Source organism: Dermochelys coriacea, chromosome 3 (assembly GCF_009764565.3).
Source record: "Dermochelys coriacea isolate rDerCor1 chromosome 3, rDerCor1.pri.v4, whole genome shotgun sequence".
Taxonomy (NCBI): domain Eukaryota; kingdom Metazoa; phylum Chordata; order Testudines; family Dermochelyidae; genus Dermochelys; species Dermochelys coriacea.
Window position 1 is genome coordinate 178,008,527 of NC_050070.1, and position 18,350 is coordinate 178,026,876.

General features: G+C 40.8%; 1 protein-coding gene across 1 annotated transcript; it reads right to left on the reverse strand.

Annotated features, from left to right (window-relative positions):
- Positions 1–5,022: 5,022 nt before the first annotated feature.
- On the reverse strand, positions 5,023–17,866 carry LOC119852999 (GTP cyclohydrolase 1-like). Its single transcript, XM_043511491.1, has 7 exons — positions 17,762–17,866; positions 16,669–16,987; positions 14,022–14,131; positions 9,146–9,201; positions 7,596–7,627; positions 6,650–6,734; positions 5,023–5,327 (listed from the first exon to the last, which is right to left on the reverse strand). The coding sequence occupies exons 1-7, from the start codon at positions 17,864–17,866 to the stop codon at positions 5,201–5,203; spliced, it is 834 nt and encodes a 277-aa protein (XP_043367426.1). The 3' UTR covers positions 5,023–5,200.
- Positions 17,867–18,350: the final 484 nt, after the last annotated feature.

Consider the following 18,350-nt stretch of genomic DNA (forward strand, 5'->3'; position numbering starts at 1 on the left):
ACTCGGCTTTGACTAAGACAGTGATAGCTGCATAGAAAAGAAGTAGACAACTCAGCATTATGGTAGATGAAGTGTATATATCTCTTTTTAAAAAATGTTACATTATAAAATTGAAAACATATTTTGAGCTCAGGTTAAAAACCAAAACCAAACATACTAATGTTATAAAGTACATAAAATAATTTAAAAACCCCTGTGTTAATTTCCCACTTCATTTTGATCTCTAGAAAGATTAGATGAAGGTTATAGCCTTCAAAACCATGGAATTGGGAGCCAGTGTATTGAAGGGGGTAATCATTAGGCTTCTGTATTTATAAAAATATTTAAAAAGTATCAGATCATTTGAAATGTAGACCACAATATTGCAGGATCATTTGGATCTGAACTTATGGGTTACCCATATTTTAGCATAAATGCCACACACTGCTGGATTTGAGGTGTGTGTTTGGTTTTTGGTTATTTTAAATTTCCATCCTACATAACTGGGTGCACTAGCTGCATTTTGTTTCCTGTTTTTCTGTTCTATGTGTAATGTAAAATCAGGGCTCAAATTGATGGAGTAGAGCATAACAGTAACACTCAGCACTGACTATTTTCATCTTCAGAGCACTTTGCAAACATTAACTTAGCCTCACAAAACCCCTGCAAGGTAGCTTTCAATCCATTTTACAGAATCATAGAATTCTAGAGTTGGAAGGAACCTCAGCAGGTCATCTAGTCCAACCCCCTGCTCAAAGCAGGGCCAGTCCCCAATGTTTGCCCCAGATCCCTAAATGGCCCCCTCAAGGGCTGAACTCACAACCCTGGGTTTAGCAGGCCAATGCTCAAACCACTGAGCTATCCCCCCCCCCCCCCCCAAGAGAACTGAGGCAGAGTGACTTGTCCAAGGCTACAAAGGAAGTTAACTTCCTTTGGGATTAAAACTCATGGAAAATTCATGGCTCCTAGATTGCTAGACAAACATGTCTTTGCCTTCTGTTAATGCAAAATAACTAGGGCTGTCAGACTATTAAAAAAATCATGATTAATCACGAGATTTAAAAAAATTACAATTAATTGCAGTTTTAATCACACCATTAAACAATAGAATAGCATTTATTTAAATATTTTTGGATAGTTTCTAAATTTTAAAATATATTGATTTCAATTATTACACAGAATAAAGTGTATAGTGCTCACTTTATTACAAATATTTACACTAAAGATAAAGGAAATCATATTTTTCAATTAACCTTTTACAAGTACTGTAGGGCAATCTTTTTATCATGAAAGTGCATTACAGGTAGGACCCTGTAAATGTAAACAAACATGTTTGTCTTAGTGATTGGCTGAACAAGAAGGAGGACTGAATGGACTTTATTTTTGAGTGCAGTTATGTAACAAAAAAAAAATCTACATTTGTAAGTTGCACTTCCACAATAAAGAGATTGCACTGCAGTACTCATCGGTGGTGAATTTAAAAATACTGTTTCTTTTGTTGATTATTACAGTGCAAATATTTAAACAATATAAAGTGAGCACTGTCCACTTTGTATTGTGTTGTAATTGAAATCAATATATTTGAAAATGTAGAAAAACATCCAAAAGTATTTATAATAATTTTAAATTAGTATTCTATTGTTTAACAGTGCAATTAATCACAATTTTTAATGGAGTTAATTTGTTTTGAGTTAATCGCTAGAGTTAACTGTGATTAATAGACAGCCCTAAAAACAAAAAGTCTGATATATGTGAGAATAAAGAGAGAAGATGGAGGAGGTAATATCTTTTACTGGACCATCTTCTGCTGGTGAGAGGCAAGCTTTCAAGCTTGTACAGATCTGCCCAGACCTGAAGAAAAGCTCTGTGTAAGCTCAAAAGCTTGTCTCTCTCACCAACAGAAGATGGTCCAGTAAAAGATATTACCTCCCCACCTTGTCTCTCTAATTTCCTGATCCAACACAGTTACAGCAACACTGCATATGTGAGAATAGGACACATAAGAGTTTGCCCCACAATCCCCATGTAACAAAGCAAAAGGCTAATAATATACATAATATAACTATGCTCCAAAAACTTTTTGAAAATGCTTTAATGCAATTTCCACAAAACTTGTATATGTATTTTAGCACCACTATTGAACACTGTTATGCAGCTCTTATTGATAGAAAACCGTCTTCTCTAAGACTGTTCAACATTTACCTTTGAATAGAGTGAGCTGCAAAATGTTTCTCTATTGAACACTTCATTTATAAAACCAATATTTACCAGTTTAATTTACTGCTAACATTACTGCTAACTCAGACACTTACTGCTTTTAATGTGTTCCCCTATTTTACCAAAGATTAGGGCACATTCCCAAACTGATTTGGCATATGGATAGTAAGATATCATTACAGTACATTTAGGATATACACCGATGTATCTCAAAATACATTTGCTTGAAAAATACAGTATCTGTAGGGTCCTTTTTTGGTTTTATTTTATTTAATTTTTCCCAGGAATTTCAGTGTTTTACTACAACAAAAACAGCTGAAAATCAGTGCAAAAAACCTTAATTTTTCTGGGTATATATTGGGGTTTATTTTGGTGAATTTTCATTTTCTTCCCATTTTAGTGTCAAATCTTTAAACTGTTGTCTGCTAACAGCTTGAAATGTTTGTGATGGGCATGAGATTCATCAGTATGTTCACATACACATGCACTTCAGCGTTTGCGTGCATGCCTGTTTGTTTATTGTGTGTATCTTCTAAACTAATACAGAGCCTTACTTCAACAGGCAGCTTTGCATATACAAGAATACATTAGTCGGTGTGTAATACATATATCTCATTAAATATATTTTCCTAATAACCAGGTTGTTTTATTTATTTTATATATAATGTATAAAAAATATAAAATTTGAATGATACAAAAGTAGGGTGAAAACCAGAAAACTAATACTTTTTGTAAAACCTGGGATTTTTTTGGTAAAAATCGGATTAAACTGAAAACAAAGGGTCTTAAGTGTCTGTAAAATGATATTGTTCCAACACTGAGGAGTAGATATTAAAAATCAAGCGCCAGTCAGATGGGGGACAAAGCATTTAAATAAAACAAACCTTTATTTGAAACTCTGTTATTGCCATATTCTGCTAATCCTAGTCAGGTTGAGTAGCAATGCCTCAGTCCACGAGTAGTCCCATTGAAATGAAAGGGACTAACTGCACAGTAAGGGTAGCAGACTATGGCCCTCTAGTGTTCTATATTTATGATCTCCAGGAGGAAATTCCACAGCTACATCTTTGTGCTGACTGGTTTAGTAATGCTATGAGGCTTACTATCAAAACAAACGTCAGTTCCGTTGAAGGATTAATAACAAGTCTTTATAAGAATTCAGCTCTTTTTAAACTGCAATGTATGTATAATGCTGGAGAGCTGATGTTTTTTCTATGCATGGGGATCTGAAAAACTACTCAATCCCAGAGACAATTCTTGACTCAGATTATGGTATCAAAAATTGTATCATGACCTTAAGGAACAATCCTAGTGCCCTATCATCTCCTGCTTTTACTTCAGAAGAGATCAAAGCAAGGTTAAGGAGTACTTGTGGCACCTTAGAGACTAACAAATTTATTTGAGCATAAGCTTTCGTGAGCTACAGCTCACTTCATCGGATGCATTTGGTGGAAAATACAGAGGGGAGATTGATATACACACACAGAGAACATGAACCAATGGGTTTTATCATACACACTGTAAGGAGAGTGATCACTTAAGATAAGCCATCACCAGCAGCAGTGGGGGGGAGGAGGAAAACCTTTCATGGTGACAAGCAAGGTAGGCTATTTCCAGCAGTTAACAAGAATATCTGAGGAACAGTGGGGGGGGGGGAAGAAGAAATAACATGGGGAAATAGTTTTACTTTGTGTAATGACTCATCCATTCCCAGTCTCTATTCAAGCCTAAGTTAATTGTATCCAGTTTGCAAATTAATTCCAATTCAGCAGTCTCTCCTTGGAGTCTGTTTTTGAAGCTTTTTTGTTGAAGTATAGCCACTCTTAGGTCTGTGATCGAGTGACCAGAGAGATTGAAGTGTTCTCCAACTGGTTTTTGAATGTTATAATTCTTGACGTCTGATTTGTGTCCATTTATTCTCATGAAAGCTTATGCTCAAATAAATTTGTTAGTCTCTAAGGTGCCACAAGTACTCCTTTTCTTTTTGTGAATACAGACTAACACGGCTGCTACTCTGAAACCAAAGCAAGGTTGAGAGTGAGCTGGACTGTCCATAAACAACAGATCTTTGTGATGGGTGAGAGGTGTTGGGATATTATGCATATATTGAGGAAAATCTGCTGGAGCACTAATGGGTCACTAAGATCTAATGAAACACTATTGTGTGGCAATGACAAACCTAGGCCTTCTGAGAGACTGGTTCAGATCAGGGGAGCTTAGCTCGGCAGGAAAGAGGCAGAGCTAGAGAAGTGCCACTTTCCACACTGTCACCTCCAGGCACATCCATGGGGACTGTCTGCCTCCCATTCATATTCCTAATGGTGGCTGTGGGGAATCAGCCAGGCCTTGAGCTCTCTACTACTCCATGCTACACCCAGCTGGCTATGGCCCCCAAAGGCCATTCACCAGATGGAAACTGGTGGAGCACAGTGGTCATGCCCCTTCCCATCTGGCAATTTTTCTCTCATGCCACCTACCCTGAGGGCCAGAAGAGGATGGTGTAGGATCAGATTACAACAGTTCCATGCCTTCCAGACATCCCCTTACACCAGATGAATCCACAGTTGGGGAGATCTGCTGGCTTTCTGACCCCTTTGTCTAATACAAGGAGCCCAAAGGGGCGGAAGATTGAGTGATAAAGGCCACAGGATTTTGTGCTTAATTTCACCTTCCTGTGGCTGCTTGGTTTTTTGTTTTTGTTTTTTTGTGGGGGGAAGGGGTGGCTTGTTTTAGCTCCCATCTAGCAACATGTTTTCATAGCACTCTATGGTTAGCATTGGGAAAAAGCTAATCTCTTTTCAGTTCAGTAATTCTGATTGAGGCACATTCATTCTCTACCAAATATTTTATGAAATTACAAGGCATTAGTGAGAACCAAGCTGTCACACAGCTATTTCTAATACACAGACTCTACAAACAGTCCTGCCTCACACATGATAATTAGTTTCTGGCAATTGGTTTTACTGTTAGAGCCAACAAACAGTGAGTGGGAAGCTGTTTCCATTTAATTCTTGATCAGTGTAAGAAATTCCTCTCTGGTTTTTGGATCTTCTCGCAAGACTCTGAGCATGGTGCTGGTGATAGTCCTGCTGTTCATTTTCTGAACCCCTCGCATAACCATGCACATGTGCCTAGAAGGTAATTAGTTAAATAGCCAAACATATTAGTTTAATATGTTGTTAACCTGCACACTGGGATAACTGGATCTAATTACCATTTTGATAATCAGCAGTACACTGTGTGCCACATAGTGCCTTTGATTAGTTAAAGCATGTCCAAATATTATTGGGAGCTACCAGTTCACTCAGAACTATTGATAGGAGAATCATTCTTGAATTCTATTTTCTTTAAATGTTGTAGCATTTCAAAACATTTAGTGAGGGGGGTTGTTTGTTTACAACCATACTTGTTGACTGAAGTTGAAATAAATGAATAAATATTGACAGGAAGCTTAAGCAGATCATGTTTGAACTATTCAGTCTACATTCACCACTTTTGCCCTGCAGAACAGCACAAACCAGGCCAATAAAGGTATGTCTACCCTACAATTAAACACCCATGGCCAGCCTGTATGAGCTGACTCAGGCTCATGGGCCTAGGGCTACAGGACTGTAAAATTGCAGTGTAGATGTTCAGGCTAGGGACCACATGGGGGGAGGGTCCCAGAGCTTGTGCTCCAGTCTAAGCCCAAATGTCTACTCTGCCATTAAACAGCCCCTTAGCCTAAGACCCGCAGGCCTGAGTCAGCTGACGTGGGCCAGTCACAGGTGTTTAATTGCAGGGTACACATATCCTAAATGTATTGGTGCCAGATGTGACTGGTCCACATGTTGTTAGAATACACTTGGACAAGTTTTGGGGTAAGCCTGAAAAAATGTACACATACATGCCTGTATCTGTGCAAATGACTAAGCATCAGCATGCACAACTATTAAGATTTGTACCAATTTGAGCACACAGAGTGATATAGTGCAATATGTGCCAAAATCTTTATATCCCACTTTTAGTCACTTTCACTTTACATTGTCAGTTCAAGCCAAATTACCCATATATACCCTGCCGCATTTGTTGGAGTGTGTGAGAAAGGTTGATATCGACAGAGGTCACCATTTCTCATAAGCTAGTATCTGAAGTACTGTAATATTTCTCTCTACTTAGAAGTTATCTATCCAGGTACTTAAATGGCCCCATCACCATGGCATCTGAATACCTCAGAGTTATTAGTGAATGCATCCAGTGAAGAGCAGTGATATTAGGATCCTCATGTTACAGATGGGGAACTGAGCTAGAGAGATTAAATGACTTGTCTAAGGTCCTATAGGAAGTCTGTAGTAGAAACTGAAACGCAACTCTCCCAAGTCTGTTTAGGTAACAACGACATTTCAGATACTGTGGTGTGGTAACTGTTCTTAGAGGTTGACTTTAATAAGACTAACAATAATGAATTACTTACGATGCTTCTACAATAACAGCCACCCCGGCAGGTTTCAGAGCCTCAATAATTGCCAGAGAGATCTGTCTGGTAAGCCACTCTTGAACTGGAAAGAGAACAGTATGATTTTTTTATATGTAATTGCCACTCTTGGTACTCCTTGCAAATTCTTTAAGGAAATACATTCCTAAGGTGCTCTAAATACAGTCCCTCAAATTCTCCCACTAGCTAACTAAAGTAAAATGAGCCCCTATGATAGAACTGGTTTTTTAAATTATTTTTTCAATGTGAGTTTAGTGTTCATAAGAAGTGCTGGAATGACACCTTTGGAGCCCTGAAATCTGTTCATCCAGTGAGCAGATATTTATCCACCTTGACTGCGCGCAGGATTTTTAATAGTTAACAAAACCACCCTTACACCCTGTGAAATACATTATCCAAAGCCAGTTTTCCCCACACTGCAGAGACTGCTGTCCTCCTTAGCTCCCTATCGGGGGTGGCCTATGCACCTGAGTATCAGCCGTGTTAGTCTGTATCTGCAAAAAGAACAAGTACTCCTGTTCTTTATGCACTGAGTACACTTCCTCATTCTTTCAGAAAAGGGAACCCAACACATTTCTTATTTTATATGCATAGCTTCCCCATTATACCGACCCAGCTGTGGATCACTGAGGTTCTGGACTTAGGAATAGACACCTCAAGCTTCCAATAAAGGCAATAGACTGTTGAGGTGTAGAATCAGGCTGCTTTAGTTGGAGCCTTGACAACTTTAACAAATATGCCACACTGATTATGGTCCCAGTTCAGGAGAGTACTTAGGCCTATGCCTAACCTTAAATACATTTACTTCAACAGAACTAGTGCCATAATTAAAATTAGGCATATGCTTAAATACTTTCTTCAGTTGAGCATCATCTAGCTGAAATATAGTTCAGCAGAACAGAGATATTGTAGAAAGGATACACACCTTGCAGTCTTCGACTAAAGATTTCAACAATTCTGGGCGGGAAAAATGTAAGAATAATAAATATTTCCTCCGGATTTAAACACAAAATTTCAGTTGAACTTAATAGACTCTCTGGGTATCACAGGTGTTAAAGTAGGATGTTATCCTGGCTATTAAGAAGGCTAAATATATTGTAGTACAATGTGATTTACATACAGCTGATATTCAGTCTATTTTAGAATACCTTATATATTGAGTATTAATATATTCTACTTTGTACCACTTATTTTAACCCAAGTACCTTATAAATGGATTTAGAATCCCTTAGAGAAAGCATATTTTAAAAAAATAATTAAGTACTGCCTCAAAAAGATCTTATTTAACCACATTATAATCTATTTTCAGTCTGTGGATTATCAGCCTGTGTGTCACATTTGTAAAGCAGCCTCTGATCAATCATTAACACGCTGGTGCTCAGAATGCAGAAGACTATAACAGGGTTACTACTAGACACTTAATTATAGTCCGCTATTGACATCTGGACTGTTCTTTTAAGATGTATAGGCCATCAACTTTTACTTAACAAACTCAGCCTGTTGAGTAGAAAAGTAAATTTCATTTATTAAAAAAAAAAAATGTTCCTATAAAAAAAAAGAGGCACATAGCTGAAAACTGCAGGCAACTCTGATATATGTTAACAAAACAAATAAATTAAACCCAAAAGCGAAGGCAGCACCACTTGCAGCAGCTGCCAATAAACATAAAACTGCCAGCCATTCACTCTTAGCTGAACTATTCACGTAAGTCCTTAGACACAGTCAAGCCCCTCCTTCCTGAGGAGCAATACCCAAGCACTGCAGCATGCCCACAAAGCTGACGCAGCAAGGCATTTTAGTCCAAAGTGGGGAGCCAGTACCAAAACTGACGACCCCTCAAAGAGAACGCTCTCCCACTAGCCCCCTTCTGTTAGCAGTTGATGAGGAGTGCTCTCTATGCACAGATTGAGGGGTCTCAGTGGTTGGGGGACATTACAAATTTAACACAATTATGGGATAAAAGGCTTATATCAGCCACAAACGTTTATGCAGTTTCTCTTATGAGAAGTTATCCTTAAGAATCACAGTGGGGAAATCCAAGTTCTCCGTCCTTCTCAGCTCACCTTCATAATCCTGGTTATTGGCTTACACGAACAGTGGAAAATCCTGCCCCCTGGAGCTATAGGGGACCCCACTGTGAAAGGGAGATCAGAATGCCATACAGGAGTTCCACATCCCTCTGTAGCAGCTCCACAGTAGACTCCATGTACTCAAGTGTGCAGGCCAAGTGGGAACAGGGGATCTGCTACTGCAGAGCCACCAGACCAAAGGAGCCCCAGGGCTTACTGCAGCCTTAAAGGCTCAGTAGTGCCTCTGGAGCAATAACTTTCTTGCTATCATACATCTCAGGGGAAGTATTCCTGTCCCTTTCCCTCTGCAGAGCATCCCAGTACATGGCATCCTCAATTGGGCTGTGCACTGAGAACAGGATTTCACCTTTACACCTTCATTATCACATTGCATAGATGCACTTACCTTGCAAGCTTGCTGAGTCCAACCACTTTCTTTATAGGTAAATATCCAATATGTACCTGCAAATATGAACAGGAGTCTAAGTGCTGAATGACAGGTTTCAGAGTAAAAAGAAAAGGAGTACCCGTGGCACCTTAGAGACTAACAAATTTATTTGAGCATAAGCTTTCGTGAGCTACAGCTCACTTTATCGGATGCATTCGGTGGAAAATACAGTGGGGAGATTTATATACACCTGATTCTGCAGGAAAGTTGAAGGTCTGAATAAACTCATGGCTCTGAGGTGCAGTGTACAATGCACAGTCAGATGGCTGTGTCTGCAAGAAGCCCTAACCTAGTCAATGGGTCTCCACATTCATAGCAGTCTGCCCACTCCAGTGGAAATTGCAGGATCAGGGCTCCCAGAACCTAAACCTTCTGGCTTCAGGCCTGATCTTTCCTCTAGTGATGTCAATAGGAATTTCAGTGCAGCTTTTAATGGGAGCAGAACTGGATCCTTAATGCAGACAAAGTGCCCTGTGAAGTCAGACCTGCACCATGTAGTAGATGGAGAAGGTGCATATGTACAGATGCTGTGTAGCTTATGGGCATATGTAGAGCAAGTAGATTTATTGGTAAGGAAGAAGACAGTTCATATTGTTGTACATTCCAGACAGTTTGAGCTCTCAAGAATTATCAGTCTTCATGGAAAAAGTGTCAGAGAGGCACAAGAAGGGAAAGAGGCAAGTAGGAGAGGAGGTTTATTGAGAGAGAGAGAGAAGCTGGAGAAAGGAAAGAGGAGGCTGTAACAGGAGAAAAAGCAATGTGGAAGGGAGGAAGATGGAACTGGGAAGAGGCAGGAGTAAGATACATGGAACTATTTATTTATTTAACTTCATTTTAGCAGACCCGTACATTGGAAGCTTTAGCTGTACAATGATTGCCAGTTTGGGATGCTGAGTGCAATCACTTTTAAGGAGTTTAAGTTGTGTTTGGAAGAGACTTTGGGAAAATTTCCCTGCCCATAGTCAGACAAGCTTAATCCCATATATCTATGCAGGCAACGCCCCCCTCACAAATTGGCTTCAGTGGATATTTAGTGGGTGCAAGGGGCAGGAATCCTAGTTTTCCATGATAAAAAAAATCCAAAATTCTCAGATTTTATATCTATATATCTATATATATCTATATACATCTATATATATATAAGTTTTTCCACAATTAAAATGAAATGCTGCACTTTAGTTTCCCTAGCTACAATATATATAGGTATCAGCTGAACACGTTTTATTGATATATTTACAATTTTAAAACAAGTTCCAAGTCTACCAGCGTCACCAATCATAAAATCATCCAGTCACAGTGTATTGTTTCTTTATTGTTGTTGATGGCCCTCCCTGCTGTTTCAACCTCTTCTTTTCATTCAGTTTGTTTAGTGCTTTCCATGTGTTCTACAATTGTCTGCCTTTGAACGTAATCTACAGCCTTGCTGCATACACAGCACATTACCATTAAGATGAAATTTGTCCTTGCCAGATTTAGTGACACGGGCTTTAGGGGTGATTTTTAAAGCTTTTTGGCATATTTTCATAACTTTAATTACTCACGGCTGGAGGCTGAAGTGAACTCATAAGAATGGGGGATTTTAACTATCCCCATATTGATTAAGAGCACATCACCTCAGAACAGGATGCAGAGATAAAGTTTCTTGACACCTTAAATGACTGCTTCTTGGAGCAGCTAGTCCTGGAACCCACACGAGGAGAGGCAATTCTTGATTTAGTCCTCAGATCTGGTCCAAAAGGTGACTACAGCTAGACTTCTTGGTAATAGTGACCAAAATATTATTAAAGTTAACATCCTCGTGGTGGGGAAAACATCACAGTAGCCCAACACTCTAGCATTTAATTTCAGAAATTAACTTTATTAAAAAGTTAAACAGAAATTAAAAGGTACAATGCCAAAAGTGAAATCCCTGCAAGCTGCAGGGAAACTTTTTAAAGACAACATAATAGAGGCTCAACTTAAATGTATACCCCAAATTTAAAAAAAAACATAGTAAGAGAACCAGAAGTGCCACTATGGCTAAACAAAGTAAAAGAAGCAGTGAGAGACAAAAAGGCATTCTTTAAAAAGTGGAAGTTAAATCCTAGTGAGGAAAATAGAAAGGAGCATACACTGGCAAATGGAGTGTAAAAATGTAATTAGGAAGGCCAAAAAAGAATGTGAAGAACAGCTAGACAAAGACTCAAAAAGTAATAGCAACTTTTTTTTAAAAGTACTTCAGAAGCAGGAAGACTGCTAAACAACCAGTGGGGCCACTGGATGATCGAGATGCTAAAGGAGCATTCAAGGATGATCAGCTCATTGCAGAGAAACTAAATGAATTCTTTGCATCGGTCTTCATGGCTGAGGATGTGAGGGAGATTCCCAAATCTGAGCCGTTCTTTTTAGGTGACAAATCTGAGGAATTGTCTTAGATTGAGGTGTCATTAGAGGAGGTTTTGGAACAACCTGATAAACTAAACAGTAATAAGTCCCCAGGACCAGATGGTATTCACCCAAGAGTTCTGAAGGAACTCAAATGTGAAATTGCAGAACTACTAATTGTAATTTGTAACCTATCATTTAAATCAGCTTCTGTAACAAATGACTGGAGGATAGCTAATGTGATGCCAATTTTTAAAACCGGCTCCAGAGGTGATCCCTGCATTCGCAGGCTGGTAAGCCTGACTTCGATACTGGGCAAACTGGTTGAAACTATAGTAAAGAGCAAAATTGCCGTAGAGACATAGATGAAGATAATTTATTGGGGAAGAGTCAACAAGGTTTTTGAAAGGGAAATAATGTCTCACCAATCTACTAGAATTCTTTGCTTGTTGACCCCCTCATGTGGGCTGGGGCATCCAGTGGATACAGTGTACTTAGATTTTCAGCAAGCCTTTGACAATGTCCCTCACCAACGGCTCTTGAACAAAGTAAGCTGTCATGGGATAAGAGGGAAGATCCTCTCATGGATTGGTAACTGGTTAAAAGATAGGAAACAAAGGGTAGGAATAAATGGTTAGTTTTCAGAATAGAGAGAGGTAAATAATCCCAACTATACATAAAAAATGAGGGGGTATAAATTAGCTGTTACAACTCAAGAAAGATCTTGGAATCACTGTGGCTAGTTCTCTGAAAATGTCCACTCAATGTGTAGCAGCAGTCAAGAAAGCAAACAGAATGTTGGGAATCATTAAGAAAGGGCTAGATAAGATGACAGAAAATATCATATTGCCTCTATATAAATCCATGGTATGCCCACATCTTGAATACTACATGCAGATGTGGTCACCCCATCTCAGAAAAGATGTATTGGAATTGGAAAAGGTTCAGAAAAGAGCAACAAAAATTATTAGGGATATGGAACGGTTTCCATATGAGAAGAGATCAATAAGACTGGGACTTTTCTCCTTGGAAAAGAGACAATGGGGGTGGGCAGGATATGATAGAGGTCTATAAAATCATGACTAGTGTAGAGAAAGTAAATAAGGAAGTTTCAGAGTAGCAGCCATGTTAGTCTGTATTCACAAAAAGAAAAGGAGTTCTTGTGGCACCTTAGAGACTAACAAATTTATTTGAGCATAAGCTTTTGTGAGCTACAGCTCACTTCATCGGATACATTCGGTGGAAAATACAGTGAGGAGATCACTCTCCTTACAGTGTGTATGATAAAACCCATTGTTTCATGTTCTTTGTGTGTGTATATAAATCTCCCCACTGTATTTTCCACCGAATGCATCCAATGAAGTGAGCTGTAGCTCATGAAAGCTTATGCTCAAATAAATTTGTTAGTTTCTAAGGTGCCACAAGTATACTTTTTCTTTTTGTAAATAAGGAAGTGTTATTTACTTCTCATAACACAAGAACTAGGGGTCACCAAATGAAATTAATAGGCAGCAGAAAGGAAGTATTTTTTCCACACATCTCATAGTCAATCTGGAACTCCTTGCCAGAAGATGTTGTGAAGGCCAAGACTATAACAGGGTTCAAAAAAGAACTACGGTAAGTTCAGGAAGAATAGGTCCATCAATGGCTATTAGCCAAGGTAGGAAGGGATGTTGTCCCTTGCCTGTTTGCCAGAAGCTGGGAATGGGTGACAGGAGATGGATCAATTGATTATCTGTTCTGTTCATTCCCTCTGGAGTATCTGGTATTGGCCACAGTCAAATACTGGGCTAAATGGACCTTTGGTCTAACCCAGTATGGCTGTTCTTATGTTAAATTTGAGATGCATTAAAATATGAACCCCTTTATGCCGTTGAGTAACTTATATACGCCAGAAGCAGTTTATTGGAGATGTTTAGCTAGGTAGATTTAAAATGTATTCAAAAAATCAACCACAAGAGGGGGAGGTTGCATGCACTGAATAAGACATACACATAAGAATAAGTGACACTGGTACTTTCAGTAAAATTTAGTTAATAGTTAATACATTTTTAGTTTTCCACAAAATGTAAAAACTAAAGATTCTCTGTAAAAATGCATATTCCATGTTTTTCCGCAGCAAACGGATTTCTAGGATCCCTGCTCAGGAGCCTCTCCGAGGGTAATCAATTTCCTATTACCATATTGTAGAAAATATGGCTCTTATTTCCTGTCGCTAATATGCTTCATACTGCAGATGCAATTAGTCCACAAAATAAATCCTCTGCTTATCACCTCAGAATGCCCACATCATAGTTGTCATGTTTTAAAACTCTTCCTAAGAATGATTATTCTGAATTCTACATGACTACACTGGCTATGAGCAAGAACTCACCCTAGTTTTTCAAAACACATTTTATTTCCCTTTATTCAGTAGAACACCGAAGACCTCTGAATGACAAATATTTGTATAAGGCAGATAGATAACTACCTTTCCAAAGAAGGGTACCAAGTGGTGCTCACAAAGGGAAAACATATCAATATCCTTAACGATCACCATTTCATTATGATCTTCATCAAAGATTGCATCATTGAGTATATCTGAAAGGACAAGATGAGCAGTTAATGAAAGATTCTACACAGGATTCTATCCTAAATAGCGTTATGCTATTACTATGTTATGTACTGCAATTGATAAGTACTTTTCTAAGCACAAAACAAAATCTGATGTGAGAGAGAAAAGTACAACCCCAAACTGTTTAAAAATAGTTTAAATATGGACATATTCTTATCTGAAATTCAATGGTTGTATAGAACTGAAAGTATATTTTTAAAAAATCAGTTTTAAGTACAGGTGGAATCCTACATTCAACTCGCATACCTCATCTTACATGCATATAAGAAACTTTATACACAGGTGTCATCTAATGGACTTCAGCCCTTCCAAGCAGTGCTAAACTTCTTTTTATGCGGTTCTTACTTTTGGGGGCCTACTGAAAGCTCCCAGTCACAGGCAAGGTGAAGGGAGCATTGATCACAGCGCATGCCTATAAACAGAAAGAGGCCAGCACCCACTGTTAAGGTGTATATGAGCTTATTTCTTAATAAACTAGTATAGAATTTTATCTGTTTGGAGACAATGGGTCCCTAGTACACACATTCTTTATCAAATCTGTACTTCAGAAGCTGCAAAGCCTTATTTGTTTAAATTAATTTGAAAGAAAAGTCTAAACATTGAAGATGAGTAAAATCTGTCATCACAGAGACCAGCTCCTATTGTGGATATTAAGATACAGAATAGAGAACCAGAAAACTACAAAATGGGGGGAAATGTAACTAATATAAATGCCAACAGTGGAAAAAGAAGATTAAGATAAAAATCTCTGAAAGGTAAAATTGCAATTGATTTTTACTCCTAAATAGAAGTGTTTGCATAATTTCACTTCTGCAAATAGTAACATTAATCTTAATTGCATGTCCCTCCAAAACGTTTGCAGGCTCAGGGCCTTATTTTAAAAAATTAAGGTAACAAAGATACTATTTAAGTTTAAACTTTATTAGTATACCTCCAGGAATAATTAATACACAACCCTTGAGCCTGCTGCCACTTGCCTTCCCCCTCCCTCTTTTTTAACTGATGCTCAAGCTGAAATTCTTGTTTCCTGTTGTTTGTATCCAAGTAGTGCAAAGGAGCGTCAGTCCTGGACCACGACCCCATTGTTCTAGGCGCTGTACAAACATAGCGCAAAATGGCAAATTAGTTTTCTATGAGTAATGCATCTGACTGTGTTTAGATTCATTTATTTGAAAATTACTTCCCACTTCCCCCCCCCATGCCACTTATACATATGATCATCACCCTGAAACTGGGGAGTAAAATGGAGAAGTTTCCCTGTTTTTAATTCCCACATTTCACTGATAGAACATTTCATACAGTCAAGTTTGAGAGACTGGGAAGGGTTTTGAAGGTTTATAGAGGTGAAGGCTGTTAAATGCAAGAACTGAAACCCATAGAGCACCTTCCAGGAATGTGAGAATCTGCCCCCTTAGTGAAGTGAAAAATGAAGTGTGATTGTAGCGCCAGGATATCAGAGAGATAAGGTGGGTGAGGTAACATCTTTCATTGGACCCACTTCTCTTGGTGAGAGGGACAAGCTTTGGAGCTTACAAAGAGCTCTTCTTCAGGTCTGGGAAACTTATTCACAGTGCCACAGCTACATACAAGGTGGAAGAGATTGTTTAGCAGAAGTAGTTAAAATGTATTTCAAGGGGCCAGTCAAGGTGAAGTGGTCCTTAACCCTCCAGTTGAGGGAAGCACCTGGGGGCGAGGGGCTATTAGTTGGTTACAGATTGCTGTAACAAGCCATAATTCCAGTGTCTCTATTCAGTCTCTGACTTTTAGTGTCGAATGGAGTTATGAATTTAAGCTGCCAGGCTCCTTTTTTGAAAGTATTGATCAGCTATAGATATACACACTGGATTTATGGCTTATTACAACAATCTGTAACCCACTACCTCCCGCCGCCTTTTCCCCTCCCTTTCCCCCTTATGACCGGAGGGATGTTAACAGGCCACTTCACCTTGAATGATCCCTGTGAAATGTGTGTTAACTTTTACCCTAACCACTCTGTGCCACCTTGTGTGGAGCTGTGACCCACTGAGTCAGTTTCCCAGCCCTGAAGGAGGGCTTGGTGTAGCTCTCACCAGCAGCCATGGGTCCAATACAAGCTATTCCCCCACCCCCTTGTCTCTGGAGGACAGGTGGAGCACAATGAAGCAGCCGCTGAGAGGAGAGGAAAGAGTCCAGCTGAGGGTCCCACTTGGTGAAAGGCCATCTGGGCTCAGGGCACTTTGGTTTCCACGAGCCGGGAGGCAGAGACCAGAGGCGCTTGCAAGTTCCCCTTCACAGACTCACAGAAGATTAGGGTTGGAAGAGACCTCGCTCCGGAGGCCATCTAGTCCTAGGGTGACCAGACAGCAAGTGTGAAAAATCAAGACAGGGGGTGGGAAGGTAATAGGAGCCTATATAAGAAACAGACCCCAAAATCAGGACTGTCCCTATAAAATCGGGATATCTGCTCACCCCACCTAGTCCAACCCCCAAAACCTTCACAGCCAGGCCAGCCAGCAGGACTCACCCTCGATGGTTTCTTGGTAGCCTTTCGTGAGGAACTGCATGGCTTTGGCAGCCCTCCTGGGCGTCAGGAGCAGCCCCTGCCTGGCAGGGTTCTCCCCCAGCCGCTGCAGGATGCTCAGGTAGGCGCCCTCCAAGGCCGGCAGCTCGCCGCCCCCCGCCGCCTCCTCCCGGACGCGCTTCTCCGGGTGATACTGCACCCGGGCCCGGCGCACCTCGGCCGACCGCAGCTCGCTGTAGCCATTGCAGCAGGGGCGCGGCAGCTCCGCGCCGGCCGCCGGGCACGCCACACTGCGGGGCTGGCCGCGGGGAGGCGCCGGCCTCTATGTATCCCCGCTGCCTCTCCTCGGCTATTTCCCGCGCTCGGCCGGTGACGTCCTCGGGGCTGTCAACTGGGCAGGCTCCTCTGAGCGGCCATTGTCCCCCAGCGGCCCCTGTGCCCGGCAGCCAGAGCCCATCTGACCTGCCGGCAGTAATCAGAGGACACGGGTGCTAGTCCCGCTCCCAGTGCGACTGCTTTCCCCGGGCCTTTTCAGAGGTAACCCAGCCGTGAAGCGCTACCCATCCGCCCAGCTCCTTCCCTCCCGCCGCAACGCCCGGCTTCGGGGTGCTTTCCTGGGGGGCTGCTGGCCCCTCTTCCTGGCCGAGGGCGCCACAAAGCAGGAGGATAAACTGGTTCCTTAACCCCAGCTCCTGATTTGTGGTTCCCAGGTCCTTATTGCAAAGTCAAAACTAGTTAAAATACATCAGCGCGGGGTCTTATACAATCACATTCCATCACATTTCTGTGGTCAAAATTTAAATTATGAGCCAATTCTGCATTCATTCAATACTCAGGGAGCTGGGATGCGTCTGACTGGAAGTGTAATGTGTCATTCAGGTCATCCCAAGTGACCCGTCCCCACAACCATCAGATTTTGCTCGAAGGAGCTGGGACATGCCACTCCAAAGCTTGGCTCCTGCACAATATGCTTCCACATGTCATGCCTCCGCCCCTCTTCGCCCCTGTAAGGAGGGCTTGAATAGAAACTGGAGTTTTACAGCCTGTACCTGACAAATTTTGTCTTGGGTCACCACAGGCACAATGTCCCCACGACCTTCAGGCCGTTCTGAGGGAGCTGGGACACTGGGACATGCCACTCACCCGGCTCCACCAATATTTGGGCCTGGGTCTCTCCCCCGTCCCCGCTTGCCGTCCCCATGCACCTCCCCCGAATGTCCCCCGACCTTTCCACCAAATAAAGACCAAATAAAACCCCAAAAAGTTACAAGAGGTCAGAAATAACTGGCAAATGGAGCAAAATGAAAGAGGCTAATTCAATATTTACTCCTGAGGGCATTCTGCACCAAAAAATTAAAAATTCTGCACACAATATTTTAAAATTCAGCAAAATTCTGCACATTTTATTTGTCAAATAAATGTGAAGGATCCAGCATGACATTGGGAAGCACAGGCCACTGGCTGCACAGAGGTGGGAGATCACTATGCAGCTCCCCACACGGGATACAGACTCAGAAGTGAGGCTGCACCCAACCCTGACACAGTGCAAGGACCGGACCTACCCATACCTGTCCCTCTCTTGGTATTGACACCTCCTCATCAATTACTGGGAATGGACCATATCCACACCCACTAAATTGGCCTTCAACATTGTTTCTCCACTTGTAAGGTAACTTCTCTTCATG

Coding starts and splice junctions, on each gene's coding strand:
- LOC119852999 (XM_043511491.1), bottom strand. CDS start 17,866: ATGGGGACGGCAAGCGGGGACGGGGGAGAGACCCAGGCCCAAATATTG. Junction 14,132..16,668: donor CTACCAAGAAACCATCGAGG/GTGAGTCCTGCT, acceptor TTGTCCTTTCAG/ATATACTCAATGATGCAATC. Junction 6,735..7,595: donor CTTTAGTCGAAGACTGCAAG/GTGTGTATCCTT, acceptor TTCTCTTTCCAG/TTCAAGAGTGGCTTACCAGA.